Here is a 21,304-nt window from a genome sequence, read left to right as displayed (position 1 = left end):
AAAACAGGTTGTGACACAACAATTTTTAGCAACTTCAGGGAAATCTGTTTCTAGCTAAGGGCCAAGGTTTTTTAAACACATTTGGCAGGCCGCGGCCATGTGTTAGCAACCATGTCAGTACTGTTCTGTATAACGTGAAAAAGTAAAGTGATAGTAGGCTGTACGAAACAGTTGTGAGTCATATATAGCCTGTAGGATATATAGGTTCCCACCCCTGAGCTATAGAAACTAGCCTCACTTAGGGGAAAATAAAATCTAAATCAAGTCAAAAAATGATTTGTTAATCTCTGGGTTTCATGCTAAGAAAAAGTATTACCAATGCAAAAATATTTGTATAATCAAGATGTATTTTCACCCTGCATCTCTAGAGAAAAATGTTTAAAAAGATCAGTACCCTGTCCTCTGCTTGTCGCTCACTTTCTCCAGCATCAAGACACCCCGCAGGTTACAAAACAAGAAATGAGAGTTACTTAGGATGCTAAATTCCTCATTACTCCTTGTGTGTCTGTGTGTGCATGGATTTGCCTGAGAGTTGAGGGAGCACTGCTACAAGTTGGTCACCCAACTGCTCCATCCATGCACAATTTTAGCTTGCAAAGCAGCAAGAAAAGAATTTCTACATAAACTCTAGATCTTAAACAGAGATCTGAAACCAAGTGCTTTTTATCCTTTCTGTAGAGTGACTCACTTAAAGAAGAAAAAAATGGGGAGAAGGTTTTGCTGCCGGGTGTCTTCCAATTTCGAACACCCAGAGTCTTCAGGAAACTGCAGGTTTGGGACTACCAGGGAGACTCTGATCAACAGGCAGAGGTGAGGACAGCAGGAACACGTGCCGTGTACCACTTAGTTTGGGAATGTATCAGCCAGGTCTTGATAACACAGATGCATATGTTCTGGGATGATACTTTTTTTTTTTCTTTTTTTTCCCCCCCCTTTTTTTGGAGGGATGTTATTTTCCAGAATGCTTTCTTGTAACAGCTGCATCACTATGGAAAAAGGGGCAGAAGAAGCTAAGAGGTCTGCTCCCTGGGGCCTCCTGCAGCCCAGAACACAGCCGCACAAAGGGAATCCTAAACTGTGAAGTGCTCTCCGCACCACAGATCCCAAAGCACACAGCAAAGCTCATACACGTCTCCCAGTGTTCATGGTGGTGCCAGGGTTTTGTATATGAAGCCACCGTACCCCAGACAGCTCGTAAAACACCAATCTGGTAACTCCTAGCAGGCGCACACATTAAACTTGCAGGTACTTTCACATCTGACAGAAATTAGGAGTGCTCTTTTAAAAACATGGTGTGTTTTTGTGTTTACAAGTCATCTAGAAGACTGCACTGTCAAACGAAGAGTTTCTTTTTGAATACTCACTGCCTGTGTTAATGGCTACTTCGCACACATCCAAGCACTGACCTCTTTGTGGTTTCTGTCTCCTGTTACGCCACATACGCTAGTGGACCTCCTCAGAAGAAAAGCGGTAGCCGAAGAGGAAAATGGTTTTCTGGACGGTTGCTGGCTGCACTTCTCTGCAAAGCCTCCTTGTCATTCCCTGCCCTAAGCTACCAGACTGAGAGGTCCAGGAAACCTGCTTGCTCGCAGATGTGCAAGGAGTGGGCTTTCTCCTGAGGTCAGGTATTAGGTTTTTTGTTTCTGAAGAGTCGAAATACTAAGATGTGCCTTGATGCCCGAACTCTGGAGTAGGTAAGGTCCTCTCACTTCACAGGTAGGAATGAGGAACACGACTCGGTGGCTTTCACAAAGGCACACGAGTTAGCAGGGCCTGAACTGCCAGTAAAAACCTTCCCATCACCTCGTCCATTTGTTAGACCGCCCCAGGTCTCTGTACAACCAACCGTTCCAACAGGGCTATGGCAGCTAAGAATCCCCCCAGCTGTAAAAGTGTCTGTGCACACACACCCACGTGTAAAATGCTCCCCAGCATTACCTTATCCTCCAGAAGACATTAACAGGAATGAGACAAGGCATTCTTGTTGAGATCCTACAGTGCAGAAGTAATCCCCGAGCCCACCTCTTAAGCGCAGAGGTTATCTCTATAGTGACTAACAGAGAAGTTTCTGCTATATTCATGGGTGCTATTATGAAGAACAAGGTTGAAAACCTTGCAGTAAAAGCACCTGATTAAAACGCTGTTTATATGGAAATCTCTCTGCCTGGCAGGTGAGGGTAGTGTGGATACCAGAATCCTTTTTCCAGAACAATGGTAAGAGGAGATTTCATACACGAATCTGCTAAAAAGCCTGGGGGAGCTGAAAAGTCTTATTTCTATCCTAAGGTACTTCAAGAGGATCAAGTGTCTCAGGTGCCAAAGCCTGAGTATTTTAAGGAAATGTCCAAGGAGGAACTAACCCGAGAACTTACTGCTTTCCTCAGAGCTGAACAACCTGGAGGGCGATCCCAACACCTGCCGTCCAGCTAACCGAACAGAAAAAAACACCACGGTGCTTCAGAAAGCGACAGATTTTAAGACCACGGCTGACCAAGGAATTCTGTATCTCGCGGCGTAACCTGTGTTTTCACCCAGGAAGATCCTCCAGCTGTGCAGTTCTGGCACACGCACACACGTCTCCCTTGCCTCGGCACACGTGGTGTTCCCCATGAGCTACCCAACGGCTTCCCTTGGCAAAGGCAACACGTAGAGCTCATTAGGGGCTGCTGGCTGAATTCCCTTCTGCTCCCAGGAACTAATGGTTGATGTTCGCAGCCTTCTCCAGCTGTCAGAAAGCCACACAGATTATACAACATTTGTTCACCCACCAGGGACCAACAGACCAGGTCACACAACTTCATCACCTTTGTAATTCAGTAACTTGTCAGGCATACAACCTACATCAAGGACTGCAGAATTCATTTGGGATTTCTCCCACATAAGGGCCTGCTGTTTCCTAAAGATAATCCGGTGGCAAACCCAAAGAAATACAAGCTGGCAACACAACAGACCATGTACTCGTTGTTGATGCAGCTTCCATACAACCTGAGAACCCCCATGCATGGCACTCGCTGTATGGAAGGAAGATGTTAAAAACTACCCTGAGCAGGTTTTTCCTGCGCAGTTTTTTTTAAAAAAAAAAAAAAAAAAAAAAAAAAAAAAAAACTACTCTGAGCGGGTTTTTTCCTATCCTCTGTGTCAAAAAACCTACTGTGTACCCCAGCCCATCCACTAGCCTCATCTGCAAACATTCAGGGAAATTAATAAGTCTCTAGCAATTTCATTAATATTTTCAATATCAATTTCAAGACAGATTTTTTTTTCTTCTTTACAACAAAGAGTTGTCTCAAGCCATGCCACAGCTTGATGTGGCTGGGCATTTCTCAATGCATTTCAGTATGGCACTCCAATACAAAATTTACTACCCTGATTTCTCTTTGTAATTTACAGTAAGGAGCATCAGTGCCAAATAGTGGTTCACCAGGACAAACACTGGCGATTTCATTAACTATAATTTTCAGCACTGACTACATGCACTGCAAGGAAAAAAGTGACCTGGTTAAGGACCTTTCCATTTTTAACCATGATCTCTTCAGGAATGTGCTAAGGAAACAATTGTCCTCCTGAATCATTTCAAGAATTTTACAGCCAAGAAGATTTATTACTGTAAAACAGGTCTTGGAAACAAGAATATTTGAAGAGATTCAATAGCTATTAAATCAGTGTGGAAAACATGATGCTGAAGGAATTGCATATGCCTGACACATGTTCTACCACTTTTAATACCTTTTTTTTTTTTTTTTTAAATAGAAAGTGTCTATAAAAAGCAAGTCTGTAAGATTACTTACACTTCAGACAAGACGAGGACACAGGTATTAATTAAAATGACATTCATGCAAGTGATAGAGAAAGGATCAATAAAGCACCACAAATACAGACTGTTTGACAAACTGGAGGCATCAATAATATCAAAACCTATGCGTTAAGAACGTACTCATCCTTTGCTCAAGCACACTGAGATGCATTTTGCAGACTTATGGATATTTAAAGTTGACTCAACAATACACAGAAAACCTCATGTAATCATTTAATGAATTCACTTTTTAGGCCTGTGCGAAACCAAATTCAGAATAATATTAGGTTTTGTTATTACAACTGCAGCGTAGATGTTCTTATCACACAGTACCTCCTCTGTTCAAGACAGTTAAGAGCACACATCTTAAAAGTCTGCCTGTGTCTACTGCAAGTGAATCAGAAAGATGAGCTGTAAGGCTTGCTATCTGAAATACCACTGAAAAACGTTTGCCTTTCTTGACCAAAATGGAAGAAACTCCTGTGCTAAACCACAAACACATACAGTACTCCAAATAAATGTTTTCAATATATTCAAAAATATTCAGCAGCCTGAAAGGAAGATTAAAACTTTCCTTACACCAACTGGTATTACGGAGAATATTACCAAGCTTTCGTAACCCGAAAACCCTTTCTAGCCCTTCTTGTGTACCTGTAGGCTGCTCTGACTCCTCAAGTTTCATCAGAAACAGCCTAAGAAGAGACAACGCCTTTCCCTACAGACCTCCTCCACGCATCACTGGACCACCATGGCTCTAACAGCAGCAGCAACACAATTACAGGACACGATCTTCAGCAGTGATGAGAAAGGCAGGGAAACGACCTACCAAGTGCAACTTGCCCTGAGCAACATGGCTTCAAACCAGCTAACTCAAAACAACTCTACAAAGTCACACACTACACTCACAGTCAAAGAAAGGAGGAAAACTAATTATCTTCTCAATTAAATACACGTCTTACAGCACAGATGTCCCCTAGTCTTATAAACGATCAAACTAAGCAGTCTTCTTTGACTGACTTACTTTTTGGATTGTCCTGGTTCACTTGCACAGCTCGGTCACCATTTCTTCTTCTGCAACACAAAAAAAAAGATAAATTCTGTTTAAAAAAAATATTTACTTGAACTGAAGTTTCTTATTATATTGCTAATTAATGCTTGAAGCTTACTGTTTGCTTTTACTCAGCAATGGAAAAAAAATTTCCATCATTCATTTCCATTTCTCCGACTGGATTGCCAGACTATTTCTGCTACGAGACCGCTCTATCAAGATGAACTGCGGAGACTGCCTCATGATTTGAGCATGCCACCAAAGAAAGTCAACAATGCCAAATTCTGAGTTTGCCAAAGAAACTCCTCATAACCAGGGATAAACTGAAGGAAAAAAAAAAAGGAAAAAAAAAGGAAAAAGGGATTTAATCACTCCAAGATAGCTATATTGAATCACTTTACACTCCATGACTCTGGAAAGGTGGCAGTTTTCCCTCATTTTGGGGTCACACTTGCTAGCCTTATGTTGTAGGCACCCCAACACACTGCAACAGGCATTGAATTGAAGTCGGCCACTACGTCCTGCTCTGTACTTTGGATTCACATCTGTAAAAACACAAAGTATATCCATGCCTTACTGGGAATTCATTTATGTTTGTAAAGCACTCTGAAGATTAAAATTAAAAAGAGCAAGCAACCAAAAAAAAAAAAGGAACAAAAAGAAGAAATGTATGAAGTAAAGTTATTCAGAGTATTGTCCTCAAAAAGAATGCTCTAATGCGACATTCTCTCTTTAGCCACACAATTAGTAAACCTTTAGCAGAACCAGCAAAAAAAATTCCTCATTCCCTTTACCATGCCAAGTAGTGACCTGGAAGAGCTATTCAAACCTCCCTAAGAACTGGTAGGTTCCAGACAATGAGTAACTAAACAGCAAGGGATGTACCGGAAAATGCAATACAAAGACATCTCATCACTCAAGGTTAGCACGGTTCTGAGTCTGCTGCAAATGGTGATGCACAAGCACCAAGAAGAGAGAGACGGAAAGAGGAGGATGCCAGGAAGAGCCTTGGCTCTGTTCAAAAGTTTGCAGCTGGGAGGGGATGAGGAAGGGACACAAAAATGCCACAGATCTGTCTGGCTCGTTCACTTCCCTTACCTACAAGTTACAAAGCCGTTGGATATGGAGAAGGTGCAGCAATTACCTTGGTCACCCTAACGTCTTAGTTTTCACACTGTCATACTGCTCTCCCTGAAATCAATAAAGAAAGTACGGTCTTCATAAACATGCAGTAGAATTAGATGGACAAACATATATAAAAATAAAACTAGCAATGGTTCACAACGGCAGCCGCACGTTCATCTTAGCACAAGGCACCCAACCTTCAGCATCAGCAAAAAACAAAACCAACGATGCATTCAGAAGAAAACAGAGTATCTATCTCATTAATTCATCAAGCAACTGTGCATGAGAAGAAATGTTTTCCCAATCCTGCCGTCATCAGCTGAGGTTCTAAAATCTCAATATGAAATGCATACATGCATCATTAGGAGGTATGCAATCGTCTCACTCCTTTAAAAGGGACATCATTAAACCTCAAGCTATTAAATTTAGCAAAGCAACAATAGAGCTTTATGGAGTGTGTTTTTCACTAATGACCCTGGCCACTATTTTTGCTTGCCTCTAAAATGCACAGCCAGTATTTGTGGTTTTAAAAAAATGACGTTTCTGTTCTCAAAATGCTGTTGTGAGGGGGGAAAAAATCCAGAAAAAAAAATTCTAAATTCCAAGTACAATCAAATATACAAAGTAAAACCACAGATTTCATGATACTCCTCCAGATTTTAAATAGATCAACATATTTTGGAGATGGGTGTGATTTTATGCTAGCTATGTCCCTTCAAAATTGGCAACTATGTTTAGTTCAGTGGCTTCTTATTCCAAATTCCAAACTCTAATTGAAAATAGATCTCCATTATGGAGTCCTACAGCTGAGTATACTTTAGAGGAAAACTATTTCCTTTAATTTATTTCAACTTCATTTGCATGACAATATGTCATTAGCAGATACAAAAAATGTATTCTAAACAGAGGAAGGATTCTGTGCCCACAATTTCAATTCGCATCTCAACAGCGTGAGATGAGCTTGCAGTTTAAAGCACAAGCCGTTCTGTTTGGGTTACTGCTGCTGGATTTTTTTTTTTTTTTCAACTTACGAAGAACTGCCGCAACTCCACAAAAACGACTCGAGTACACAGCGAGGTCTTCCCACCTTAGTGATTAATGACAAATGAAGGAGGGGGAAAGGAAACACATACTCACTTGGGAACTCCATCAACAACCTTGTGTCCTGAAAACAATTCTTCTGCGGGAGAAGCGGTACTTAGCTACTAAAACATCTTCTGCCACCACGTATTTTTCCCCTCTCTGCAGTGCTCTCGCCGTTTGATAAACAGCCAATAACAAATCTTTCTCATAAAGCAGCACATAAAATGGATTTCTTGCACTTGGAAGGAAATATATCATTCTACTCGAGTACATAGTGCTTACAGGAACAGGAGGTTTGCACGAAGCCTTTGGAAACAGCCATAGTTTCTAGTTGTTGTTGAAGTGACCTCTTAACTGAACCCTGCATTTAGAGAACATACAGTGCTGGGGAAAGGTAATTGCTGATCTCACAGCACCGCTTTTTTCCATGGGAGGAGAGTAAGAAATCAGAGAGCATGCTCTGTGTTCAGAAAAACAAACACCGTATGCTGTCAGAAGGGCTCAAACCCCTCTGGTGGGTGGGGAACAGCCCAAACATACAGCAGGTGGAACCCTGGACAGAAAAAAAAAGAGGATTTCCTCCCTCCCTTGAAGCACAAGCCATTCCCTCACCTACCATCAGCTTCTTCCTTCCACGCAACTCACCCAGACAAATGTAATAACAGCTCCACTCTCAGTGTAATTCATGTTCCCAAATACTCCATCAATAGCGTGAAATCACGGAGTCAGGGAGTCCTAGAATACCCTGAGTTGGAAGGGATCCATCAAGTCCAATTCCTGGCTCCACGCAGGACCACCCCAAAACCAAACCCTATGTCTCAGAGTGCTGTCCAAACACTTCTTGAACTCCAGCAGGCTTGGTGCTGTGACCCTGGGCAGCCTGTCCCAGTGCCCGACCACCTCTGGGTGCAGAACCTGTCCCTAAGCCCCAGCCTGACCCTCCCCTGTCCCAGCTCCATGCCGTTCCCTCGGGTCCTGTCGCTGTCCCCAGAGAGCAGAGCTCAGCGCCTGCCCCTCCGCTCCCCTCGGGAGGGAGTTTTTTCAATCCCTGCACGGGCGCAGAGGGACAGGGGTGTCTGAAGATCTAAGAAGGGAAATCTTGACAACCCAACTTCATCAGAATCAATTCAAGTGCCTCTGATCAAGCTGGTACAATTGCCCTGTTTTTAAGAATGCAGGAAAATAATAAAAAAGGCCTGTTCTTGGGAGTCAGGCTCCCCACAAACAGGAAGATGAATTGCCTGATTTGCAACAGCCCAAAGAGCTGCAGACATGGCAGAAGCAGGAAACCTGGGCTTAAGGCTTCGGACAGACTGATGGCATTGATCTCGTACCCTGGGACAGTGCCTCATCACCACATCGTGGAAAATTTGGGCTGAGAGCCTTCCTGCCCTCTCCCGCAGCTGACCACCTCCACAGGAGTGCAACAAGTCATAAACCACCAAAAAAAAAAAAACAACTAATAATCTCAATTTTCAGGCTTTATGGTTAGTGTATGCCTTCGGAAGGGAACAGGACAACTTTCAAAGCCAGTTCTTGGCAATGTGTTCCTGCAGTGCTGTCTACAAACAAGAGAACAACCTTAAGGGCACTGGTGGTGTCCCATTCCCAAAAGAAAGCCCTATGCAGAGCAGCAGCTACCTACCAAAGAAGCAGAGTTAGGGGCTGTCCTCTGGTCCACAGACCAAGCCACAGGGCATGCTTCTAAAAAAAAAAAATAAAGCTTATTTTTAACTTTCCTATTATACAGAAGCTGGTTTTAGAAATAAGACGCGTGCAGGGAAGAGCACATTTTTTCAGGTCGAGACCTCTCCCCGCCCATCTGCCTGGGCATTGATCTCGCTCCGCAGCCCAGCTGATGCAACGCTGGTGTCAGATTCAGCAATAAACCGAATCCACCTAACCTCACCTGGCTCAAGCCCCCTGCAATAAACATATTTATTTAGGCATTCTTACGTTTTCAGCTGTCCGCGTGTTGAGTAAGTTTTGCCTTTGACCCTCACTGCCAGCCTGCCCGTGCGTAATGTTTTCAAGCAGAATGCCACAGCTTGTACTGCTCGCAGAAATATCACAGCTTTATTCTTTAAACTGAAACCTGTTAATTACCAAAACTGTTCCCTTGGTGACTCCAAAGGGGTTTCAGATCCTTCAGAAGACCCGCAATTTAATATAATTAAGCTCATCAATTTATTTAGTGCACTGTTATCACTCTGTGGCAAGACGGAGGCTGGCACTAACATTAGTTATCAGTCTTTTTGTACTTCAGATTTTATATTTACCTTATCCGATATGCTTTTATATTATTCAGTTGTGTTCAACACATGAAGACAGATCTCTCTGCTTTATTTTCCTTCTTCTCTTGTGCTTTTATTCTAGCTTCTTACGTTAACTCTCAGGCCTCCATGCATTCTCTTATTCTGTTGAGTATCTGCTCGAGAGACTGGATGCTTAGTGGTAAAATTACCTGAAATCTTAATTAAGGATCTAATTCAGGATCTGGAGCTATTACTAACAGACCACCACCACTAACAGATCTATAATCTCAGTATTGAACTGTCTCTCCAAATGCCGTGCAACATTTACTAGCAGAATCTATCACGCAAAATAAAGATTAGAGCTTCGCATCTCCTCAGCTACAGATCCGACTCCCCAGGCAGCGTTTATTTCAGAGGCTCAATAATCATCACAAATATGTGTGATCAAGTAGGCAGCCAACATTTACAAATTCTGTCTTAACACGTCAAAAATTCAGGGGAGCTGAGCGTCCCAGCCCTCACACCACGCACAATAACACGCGCCAGTAGAGACAGAGGAGGATGGTATTTGGAAACTCGGTACGTGCATGTAAATTTAACATTATGAAAATTGCGGTGCCTTAAGGTTATCAGCAGCGCTGCATATGTCCCAAATGCTGAATTTTGTCAAACTATTTCCAGTACATCTATTTTTTCCCCCGCTCAGCGCTGGAGAGATCCATTTTGCAAATACAGATCCCGGTACTGTGCAACAGGCCAGGCTTAGAGGCTGGCTTTTAAGACTGTGAGACCCTCCTGCTGCTCTGGAGGAGGAGTATAACCTATCTCAGGTTAGAAAAACTGCCTTCCTCACTTTTTTTTTTTTTAATTTCAGATAAATCCCGAAAAATAGCCAAGTATTTGCATTCTGCTGTCTCGTAATACCAGCTGCTGCTCAAGCTAAACAGAGAAAAAAGGCTGAAGTCATGATTTCGAAGCGGCTGCTTTTTTATTCCGTTTTTTTAGGCAGTTTTCAGCAGGGCTGAGAGTGCTCGGGGTAGGACAGCACAGCACGCAGCGATCCAAGGGCACCGCACCAGCACAAAGTAGGGCAGTGGCAACAAGAGGAACAAAACCACTGGAATTTGTAGGACAGGGTGAAAACCTATCAGCGCTGTTCCACCTTCCACACAAACCAAATAAAAAAAAAAAGCTCTCTAGCTTCTTTTTACTCTCAGCCTAAAATGCTACAAAATACAGAACAAAACTGAGGGGAATAACTTGTTTTAAAGCATTTACTAATTACTCGAGGCTATTTTTCGTTTTACTGATTCATGGTGATGTCCATTACCATATGAAGTTAGACGAGTTTTTTCCATGTAGATGTTTCCAGTGAAGTCAGTGGGGATTCAGCAAGGCCAGGACCACAGTATAAATAGAAATCAGAAAATAGTATTTCCATAAGAAACCACTCAGGTTTATTGGATTAGCAGGCACTTACAAGTGACTCACACCGACACAGCCTATAGTAATCCAATCTACTTGTGATAAAAAATTCAAGGGAAACCTTAAATTTAGAAAATCACCTCTGTGGATTCTCACACGGCTGGTTTTATTATACGAAATCACATTAGTTGCTCTCTCCAAATGAGAGTACAAATAAATTAAAAGATGAATTTTAGCCTTTTTGTCTACCAGGAGCGCAGTGTGTTCTCAACAGTGATAGCTCCCACATGGAGCACAGCAAGAGCAGGAAAAAGAGCCGAGTAGAAGTGCTGGGCAGAATACAAGTTTCCCTGTCCCACAGTCCTGAACACACACTGTGCATCAGAAGGAGGAAAAAGAAGAAAAGCCATTAAGTTATCACACCACACTTTCAATCAAAGCAGATTTTGTTAGACCTAGGATGGCAGTCATCTGATTTGCGTCTGTACATCGGTTTGGGTTTCTGACGCTGAATTTCTTGGGAGAACTATGACATCTCCCTGCGGGATGAACTCTGACTTCTCTTAATATACACTGAGGTGTTCTGGCACAGACAAGTGAAATACGAATGCTTTACCCAGATCCTGAAGGATGCCTTCACAGCTTTCACACCTCCTTTAAGAACGGGGTAGCAAGCATGGAGGCTGTGACTGGTATGTACCTTATTTCCATACAGATTATTTTGCGGCAATTACTTATTCTTCGACACACTACCTCTTAACACTGCCATGAAGAAAAACACTCTTTTTGCATTATTACAATTTTGCCTTTGCAGATATAAGCAAAGACAACGATGGCCAGAGCATGGGTTCATGCACTAGAGACCTGAAATTCTGACTGTTACCTTTTATCCCCAATTACTGCAAATACCATGATTTAATACTACCTGTGAGGATACCTGAAAACCATCTGTCTCATGTCGTAATCAAGGCAAAGCCCCTGATCCATACCTGGAGTTGTACATCACTGTATACAGATGAGAAAACACACACTTTTAAGAATCAGCTGCACATTACTGAGGACCACAAAAGCTTTCCTGACTTGAAGGCTGCGGTGGCAGCTGTTATTCAGAGCACAGCAGCCCTCTCCTATACCTTCGAGTAAAGTTAGGTACATGCTGTTGGCTTTGATCTAAGCACATCACAAGCAAGAGGCTCATCTTTATCTTTTTACACACACTTTCTACATGCATGCACTCCCACTCTCAACCAATTCCCATTAATGGCTCCTCTGCAATCCTAAAAAGCAGTATGCTTCAGCCTTGGGGTAACTAAATTAGAGGTATCTATGCTGAAGTTAAAAATCAGAGTGAAGACCAGGCACGCTACTTCCACCACAATTGAAAATAAGCCCTCAGAGAGCCTCTGCACAGGGTAAGATTTGGAAAGGTTTAACATACTCCGCTGCTCCCATGAATTTGGTCATCAGCACCTGGGGACTTGCCTAGGGACACTCAGAAAAAGTGATAAGAACGACTTGGTAGTCAAAAGTTTAGGGTCTTTGTATTGTATATGGAACAATTTGAACGTCCTGCAACCTCCTCCTAGAAGGAAAGGTAATGCGGATGATCCTAGGATGCAGTAGTGCCTAACAGACAGCAATCGTGGTGGCAAAGTGCAAGGGGACGAAGCATGATTCGGTTTGCCTGAAAGACAAGGTTAAGAAATTCCATTTTCTGTTGCAGTGAATTGTTTAAAAAAAAAAAAAGTGTGACCTCCCTGCCCTCGTGCATTTTGTCAGATTTGTTCTTTGAGAAATTCTAGCCTCTACGTTACAGTAAAATGCTATAGAAACGTTCAAATTGCTAGATTTTGTGCTAACCCTAATTTGTAATCGTTCTGGCCTTGCAACCACGGTGTGAAAGTTACTGAGCTAGACAGCTGGGAAGGGGTGGGTGTGAAGAGTGGGGGTGGTGTTGGGTTTTTTATTATTATTGCACTTCTGGTGCTCAACCCTTCCACTCTACGAAATCCATATTCAGAAGTAGGAATGAAGAAGATGCTTTTTACTTGCAGCTATTTGGTCAGATCCTAAAAGCATCTGCACCTTTAATTGCAATGAATGAATTTACCTCCCTTCAGGTTTGCTTTGGTGACTAAAGTGTATGTATTTTCAGCCTGCAGCCCTGAGATAAAAAAAAAAATACAATAAAAAAAATTTTACACTGCTCAGAGAATTATTCTGTCCATGTAAGGCTCTACGTTTGTAATTACTGGTACCTCCTGAAAACCCTTTAAAAAAGCCCACTGAGAAATGCTTTATAATGAAACCTGTAAGAAAATTCCCTGAGCTCAAAGCACTATTACAAAATTAAAGCTTAACTGAAGTTCCACGAAATGATTGTTAGTTTTTTCATGTAAACCCATGGCGAGTTTTGACTCAAGCTCTAAACCCTACTTACCTAGCATGTTCACACCTAAACGCAGTGCTTCATTTCTTATCCCCAATCTGTCATAACAGCAAGATGCTTTCGCTCTGTAGTTTTCAGAACTCAGTCAAACCCAAAACTACAGCATGATTGCGGATGATGGAACTCAGCCATGTGCTACCGAAAAAAAAAAAAAAGAAAGCAAAGCTGAGACAATCCTCAAGTTTAGTCTGCGGTTACTACCCAAGCGGGCGCTGGCCACAGCCCTGTGCCAGACCCAGATGAACGCACGCAGTCGGGTTTTTATCCAGCCCCAGGCTCTACGTACGTGCTGGGTCGTCATCACGTGCTGCACCGATTTACATAGCCTCCCTACAGTCTGTAGCGTGAGGCAAGCACGTGAGAAGGTCAAACTTGTGCTCAGTTTCTTATGCAACCACTGGTCAATTATTTAATTTTTCCCAAAGCTGCTGCTCTTACCAGTACTTTAAAGGTCACTATCATATAAAGAGCTGTGAAAAGCAACACTGGGCTGGCTTATGGATCAGCTCCCAAGGTAACGTGTTCGAAGGCACTCGACGTCACTCTATTCCAGCCTCCCGGCTCCTTTCTTCACACAGGTACAAGTTGTCTCCGTGAGAAAACACTATCTTGTGCATGTCCCATTGAAAAGCTTCATCTGTTCGACACCTGATGATTCACTCACCCACATGTTGAAGTCCACATGAAGATGACTCATTCTGTCCGCAAGAAGAATCACCTGGGATACCAAAGTCCCCTCATCTTTTCCAGAGCTGGTAAACTGCTTTCTTATGCAAAGCAAGTGGATGGCAGGCTTTCGTATTACTGCCTGTGACACGAGCAACAACTGGTATCGAACTGGGCCCTGGCAATTTTGTAAGTTAGATAATAATAATAATAAAAAGAAACTTTCAAGATAACAGAAGTATTGGCAGAGGAAATAATAATGCTCCGTGATGACCTAGTGGTGGTTGAAGACAACAAATGATTTTAATCCTAACAAATCAAAGTTGTCCGTGCTTCCAGAAGGAACACAGGCTACTCCTCTGGGACTTGGATGCTTTCTACCCAGAAAGGGCTCTGAAGAGGCTTCACTCTGAAGTGAATCATCTCCATGTGGACTGCCAGTGCAGGGCAAGGGCGTATTAATGGTTTGGCTGATGACAGCATCTTCCAGTGCTTATGAAACAAACCAAGCTGAATTCTCAGCTAGAACTTCATGTCCAGTTCCGATACCCACCCTGCAAAGATGCCAAAGGACTGGCAAGCGTTCAAAGGAAGAGCTCAGAAAACAGTCACGCTGCGATACAGACTTCACGATGCTGGGTCAAAGGAGCAAAAACAGTTTATTACGGAGAAGATGAGGATGTGACCCAACTTCTAGAGATACTTTGTGAGTACGACAAACAGCAACCCACCCTGCAATAACTCACGGAGAAAGGCACAGCAAGATACAAAGGCTGGAAGCCGAAAGAACTCAATTTTGAAATAACTTGTTTTTTTGCTATAGCACTATTAAAGATTTAACCTTTAAAAAAGAAGTGCAAGATTTACCACTACTTGGTGAGTTCGGACTAGACAACGTTCTAAAGGCACTCACTCTAAGACCCACTTCTGTGGAAAAAAATCTCATCTTCAGTCAGATGAGGTCAGACCAGATTAGAGGCTTGGTGTAAAGACATGAAACTAAAACTTCATTAAGAGCTAGATATGAAATCATAAAATTAGCTTTGAAGTTGATTTTAATTTGTAACTGTATTGCTCTTCAATGCTTACTGCAGCACGCTGCATGAAGATGAACTGTTCCCTTTTCACTTGAAGAAAGCAGCACTTGGAAGACGGCTCTCCCCTCAGGAAACCGATCTGCAGAAGCACAGACTTGGAAAACGCCTGATCCACTGCTTTGCTTTCTCCTCATTACTTCAAAAAGTAACACAGAAGCTAAAGTTAAGATGGGAAAGAAAGAAAATACCATTTAGGGGAGAAACAAATGGTGACTTAAATTGAGCATTGTTAGAAAATGATGAGGAATTACGTTTCAGGAGCACATTAGTTTAGCCAAAACAATTACCAGAGAAGAACGGGAAGACACGCTTACTGCTTTTACCACCCAAGTCCCTCTTCCCAGCCCCCCATCACCCCAATACTTTTTATCACCATCCCTCTGTCTCTCCAGAACCTCAATTTTTGACTAACGCCGTGACAGTACTTGGCAGAACAGACATGGCTCAATAATCAGGCAATCATCTAGGCCAGAAAAGACGTTTGAGTTCATCAAGTCCAACCACCACCCCAACCCATCCCTAGACCGTGCCCCTTGGTGCCACATCCCCGCAGCTCCTGAATACCCCCAGCCTGTTGCAGTGCTTGAGCTCCCACTCCATGAAGGAATTCTTCCAAATGTCCAACCTAAACCTCCCCTGGCACAACGTGAGACCGTTCCTCATGTCCTAATAATGCAGTAAATACAAGAGGGAGACTTTTAAGAGACGTACTCCACCTACACGGCTCGTCGTGCCAGCGAGCACAGAGCCCGTCTGTGACACCAGACAAGGAACACGCTGCGAGAGTGACAAAAATGCTGACAGATGTCAAATGTCCTGATAAATTAGCAACAATGGAGCAGATACCGTAAGAAAGGAAGGTTTTTTCTTGCTATTGAACGAGAAAAGTAACGGGTGAAGATTTTGAACTCTGCAGTTAAGAACCAACAGGATTAGGATGAAGAACAAGCAGCAGCTGACGCTGTGCCCTTGCTCCATACTGAAATGTTTTGTTCTGAACGCTGCACTGTGAGCCGTCTAATGGCTTTCAACGAAAATTCACCAGCTCTTCTTCAGGAACTAAACAGAAAGTTCTTGCTTGAAGGTATTCGAGGTTAAATATTTCTCGGTGTTTCTGATTTCATGGCAGGCTCCACATCTGCAAAATCAGCTCTACAAGAAGGCGTGCATGCAGTAATGCCTTGTGTGACATTCAGGTAGCTCAGGAGCACAGATCGCTCTCATTTTATCTCCTCTGCCACTCTACTGCACATGCTACAGGGACCTCTGAAGCTGCTCCTCTTCCCTGTCACGTGCAGCAAGGGAATTTGTACAATTCCGGACAAGGCACCCAAAGGTAACCATTTAATGTGCTTCTAATTCTGTAGTTCAAAGAAATTAAACAGAATAAAGCATAACTGACTCATTTTTAATTCTGAGTCATCCTCAATTTCTGGATTCCTGTTTCAGGCTATCTGTATTCTGGAGAAGGGATCGGAATATGGCAATTTCTAACCATCCTAAAAATAAGGAAATTTACATTTTCATTTCTGGAAGTGCAACTTACAGGCAGGCAGCAGTAATTGGTCATTATTTTCATTTTATACTGGAAAAAAATTAATAAAACCCTCTCTGTTGAATACAGTAAGAGTTTTGAACATTCAGAGCACGTAAGATAAACCCCACTACGCTTCACATGGGATCAAGTCCCTTCCTGGCTGGTCCTGCTGAACTACAGACCTTGAACTTGGAGCTCTTTGCCTTCTTAGCAGTTCCGTTTTAGTCCATTTTAATACCCCACAAAACCCAAATGTGTTCTTTTTATGGAATAACTGTCAGTACCTCTTTTATTCCATGAGATTAGAGTTTAACTCCTTTAGGATACAACCCTGATTCCTAGAAAAACATATGCTTTCCAGGAGCCCAGAATACTAGTATTTCTGGTGAAATTATGGCAGGAGTATTTAGCACAACGTTTCTCAATCTTGTAATTTGTTGACAAGATGTGAATTGCTCAGCATTTTTCTTAAAATTCTTGTTATCAGAATTACCAGATTACTTAAGAATCTCAAATGCCAATCGTGAAACGTTTTCCAGTCTCCAAGGAAGCACAGAAATGACCAAAAATTATCTGACATCTCCCCCCACCCTCCAAAAAAAAACAAAAACCGGCACACAGAAAGAATTCTAAATGTTATTTATAATGTCTCATTCATTTTAATCAATCATCAAAATACTAGTGGCCTAATTGTGCCTGAATACTTGTTCAGGAATGTTGCTGACAGTTTCCATGCACTGCTGTCAGGTCTTCTTTACTGAGAGGGGAAAAAAAAAAGTTGTTGTCTTGTATCACAGTTTTCCAGCCTTTTCAAGATTACAAGTATCTGATGTTAGCACTAAAATAAATATCCGTGGTTTTAGCGAAGCGCGTGAATTAAACTAAAACATTTCCATCGGAGGTCACTGCATCGACCGCTGTCAGAGCAGCGCACAACAAAACCGTCAGGAGTACTGCCCTCAGTCTGGTGCTTCATCACGACCGACCCCAGACGACTGCCTGCACACAAGCAGCTGGACACTGACCGCTCCTTCACTGATGCCTACGTCAAACAGAAAACGGAGGCACCTGAGCTGTGCGCTCACCATTAATGGACGTGTTTATGTGGCCTGCAGCCCCTGTTCAAATACACGTGGGCTTCCAAAGATTAACATTAAAAAGTCCAAGCCCTACAGATCAGCTAAATATTTGGGTCAAACAAGATTATAGCAAATAAAAATCAGAAGTAAAGAACTTAACCTGTGCTTACAACTCTGAAAGCTGCCCAGATAAGCTCAGCTCAGTACCCAAATTTCCAGAGCTCCTTGTGCCTTTGACTCTTGGCTTACTGAGTGCCAAGACACCTGTGACTACTCCTGGAATAGTATTAAAAAAAAAAGTCCCTTTTCCGGCCACGAGGACCAGCAGAGATGCTGTGTAACCCACATTCGCACAGCTGAGCTGCCTTTGCCAGCAGCACGGGGCAACAGCCAAACTCCACACCAGAACCACCCCCCTGCATTGCCTGGGGAAGAGCTGGACGAAGCCCCGTTAACGAGCACGGCAGGGATTAGAAGTGGGGATGACCACAGGACGCTGTTCGATCCCACTAAGCCCCGTTTAACTCACTGGTACAGACACAGCCGGTTTCCACACAGACTGCTAACCGCAACCTGACACAAATGGCCACAGAAGGGCTGGTTCTGCCTCAAAATCCAAGACAGCATCCACAGCAGGCTGGAGAGCTCATAATGCCAGCTTTTAAACCTCACTGGAGTGTTTTATGGAAGAAGAGTTTCGTTCACCAGTACTTCCCCAGGCACTGCAATTGCCGAAGTTCCTTTTCTCTCCTTCCCAGCCCCTCCGTCCCGAAGCCTCCAGAACACAGACACGTGGTGCAACCAACTCCAGGTCTTGTGCAGAATGAACAGGGCTCCCAAATGGATCCCTCTGATGGCATTAAAGCCCCAAACTACAGTTCCGTTAATTTATATTTTAACACAATTTGCGTGCTGGCATTACGCTAGCATATGGTAGTTTATTTTATTATTTAAGTTGGAAGAGCTTTAACTGAGAGAAGCAGTATCATTAAAAAATCACTTATATACAAAACCAAGCCTTTCTTGTTGTTAAAGTGAGTTAGACCCAAGTCTTTAGAATGCTGATCCTCTTCTACCAACACAAATACCACTCCAAATCGAGCACCAATTTTCCTCTGCACAATTATCTTTACGCTGCTTTTTCACGGCAGAACACCAAGGAAAAACAACTACGAAGGGAGCCAGAGTTCCCTGTTTAGAACGATGATCATAAAAAGAAGAGTGAGTCCTGCTACTTGCCGTCTGAAACTACTCCTGCAATTAAGAGACTCTGTCTTTAGCTCTCTGAAAATCAGACATCCAGATGAGACTGATCACGAGGACCCTTCCCTTCCTCATTATGTGGCTGGATCAGCTGGGTACAGCCTTTCACAGTGCAGGTTAGACGAGATGAAATCCTCAGCTCCAGAGGACCCAGAGCTCTGACATCTGCAGAGATATTTGCATTACAAACCTTAGAAGAAGCTAACCGTAAACAAGACACGAATTGTATCACTGCCAGCAACACCTCAGCACAATCTGTAATCCTGCAGTAAGTGCCTAAAACAGAAAATACCAGAAACACCATTACTGAAATAACCTTGGGACCATACAGAAGGTAAAATCAGACAATTTGAAGGAAACAACCACTTCTGAATGAGCAGAACCCTGACTCTTCACTGACTGCTGAGCAGTCCAGCCTCAGACTGTGCAGAGTTAACCTGATTTTTTTGCAGGCCTCAGTAACAGCAAGAAATCCTTACCACTGATTTCAGTGAGATCTATGCATAAGAACTATCAATTCATTTCCTTGAGAATCAGAACGAGAAGTCCTCAGCAACTGAACTGGAAGTTAACATATCCCAAAGAAATTTAAACATTCTCCTACAAATCGCATGCGAGTCCTCTTTTCAAAATGACTAATCCAACCCAAATACTCCTCAAGCCCTCATCTGTCGAACAGACAACTCCCTGTGCGAGTATTCTCCGAGACCACAAAAATTTCATGTTAATTTTTCTTAATTCCTGGCAGGCATTAAGTAAAAACACCCTTCATCTTCTCAGTCCTGATACCGATCCTGAGCATTTGTGTTTAATCCACGTCTACTTGATGGGAATGAATTAGGGGAGTGGTATTGGCATCCTTCGGGTCCCCAGAAAATCCTACCTTTCCCCAAATTCACCCCCCCTGACAAGAGATCAGAGGATGTCATCAGTATCATCACCTGCTCTCAGCCCCAGCCCTGGCATGGCGTGGTGGGCAGAGGAGTGTGCTCACCCTGCCAGAAACCGAGAGCTGCTACCCTGCAGCTGAAATAAACCCCGGCAGCACGTTATGTAATCTACATAGTTTTTAGACCCGTCTGCCTGGTCGTGAAGCTCAAAGCTGAGGAAGCTGCAGACAGAGCAAAAGGGAACAGAAAAAGTTCGTGAACCTCAGCCCCGAGGCTGCTTACGAGTCTGTGTGCGCAGACTTACGTGGTACTGTCCATTCACCCACACAAACCTGAGCCTGCTCTCATCCTGCCGAAGGTAAAGCACCACAAAATTTCCAGCCACTCAGATCAGTCACTTGGATGAACAATCACCAACACCCAGTATGCTAAAAGATACACTCAAAAGGTTATTTTTTTGGGTAGCGTATGAATAACTCCAGACTGACACAAACTCATCTTAAAAACTCAAGAACAACTCAGCTGTTGCGCTGCCGGTGACCATACAGAGCGAAGTGCTAATACTCAAATTAAACCTGACCTTTAAGGATGGATTCAGCTCAGCTCACTGCTTTCGTTAAAAATGGAGTTTTTTCTCATTCACTAAAGCACTTTCTGAAACTGCACTTCTAAAGAACATCTGAGCCTTATCGCAGAATCCCAGACTGGTTTGGGTTGGAAGGGACCTCAAAGCCCATCTCATCCCAGCCCCTGCCATGGCAGGGACACCTCCCGCAGCCCAGGCTGCCCCCAGCCCCATCCAGCCTGGCCTTGGGCACTGCCAGGGATGGGGCAGCCACAGCTCCTCTGGGCAGCCTGGGACAGGGCCTCGTCGCCCTCAGAGGGAAGAATTTCTTCCTAATACCTTCTCTAAATCTCCCCTCTTTTAGTTAAAGCCATACCCCCTTGTCCTATTCTTACACCCCCTGACACAGATTCCCTCCCCAGCTCTCCTGCAGCCCCTTCAGGCACTGGCAGGTTGTTCTAAGGTCTCCCTGAAGCCTTCTCTTCTCCATCTTACCCTGGCCATCCAACACTAACAGAAGAACTGCTCTGGCAATACTCCTGTCTTCGTGCCTTGAAAGAAAAGAGCTGTTTTTCAGAGGGCTCAGGTTAAGCAACGCGAACACCAGGTTGCCAGGGCATTGGCTAACCACTCCTGAAGGTGACAGCTGAGGACACCACCTCCTCGTCACACCTCAGCCACCCCATTCACAACTTACACAGGGCAGCACTGCTGCTACCTTCAGCGTGGACACAGAAAATAAATACGTATCGCTAGAACCCTAAGCTCTACCTGACCACAGCCCCGGGCTGCAGGCTTTTCAATTAGATTTATTTTTCAAGGAAGTGATAAAAGTTGACGAAATTCTGAACCATCCACATCACAACACGGTGTGCCTTGCAACCACTATTACAATGGCTCACCAGTTTACAGAACTTGATCTTCAATTTCATTCTCACTTCACCCTTCAGGGTGACCCACAAGCCTACACCTTAATTCAACCTCAGAGAGCCTGCAGCCTTCTTGCCGCGCTGCGGAGCTCCGCATCAC

General features: G+C 43.4%; 1 protein-coding gene across 6 annotated transcripts in view; it reads right to left on the bottom strand.

The window, feature by feature from the left end:
• Nucleotides 1–21,304, bottom strand: part of LOC106038726 (uncharacterized) — a 154,140-nt gene that overhangs the window by 70,340 nt on the left and 62,496 nt on the right. For all 6 annotated transcript variants that reach the window (XR_010833549.1, XM_067002243.1, XM_067002337.1 and 3 more), the window contains exon 4: nucleotides 4,815–4,864. Coding sequence is in view for 5 of the 6 variants with exons in the window: in XM_067002243.1 (XP_066858344.1) it covers nucleotides 4,815–4,864 (50 nt within the window). In the remaining variant the exon portion in view is untranslated. The remainder of the gene's footprint in view (nucleotides 1–4,814; nucleotides 4,865–21,304) is intronic.

Source organism: Anser cygnoides, chromosome 1 (assembly GCF_040182565.1).
Source record: "Anser cygnoides isolate HZ-2024a breed goose chromosome 1, Taihu_goose_T2T_genome, whole genome shotgun sequence".
In the NCBI taxonomy this organism is placed as follows: domain Eukaryota; kingdom Metazoa; phylum Chordata; class Aves; order Anseriformes; family Anatidae; genus Anser; species Anser cygnoides.
The sequence above is the reverse complement of the archived record's forward strand: the minus strand, read 5'-3'. Positions and strand labels throughout refer to the sequence as shown.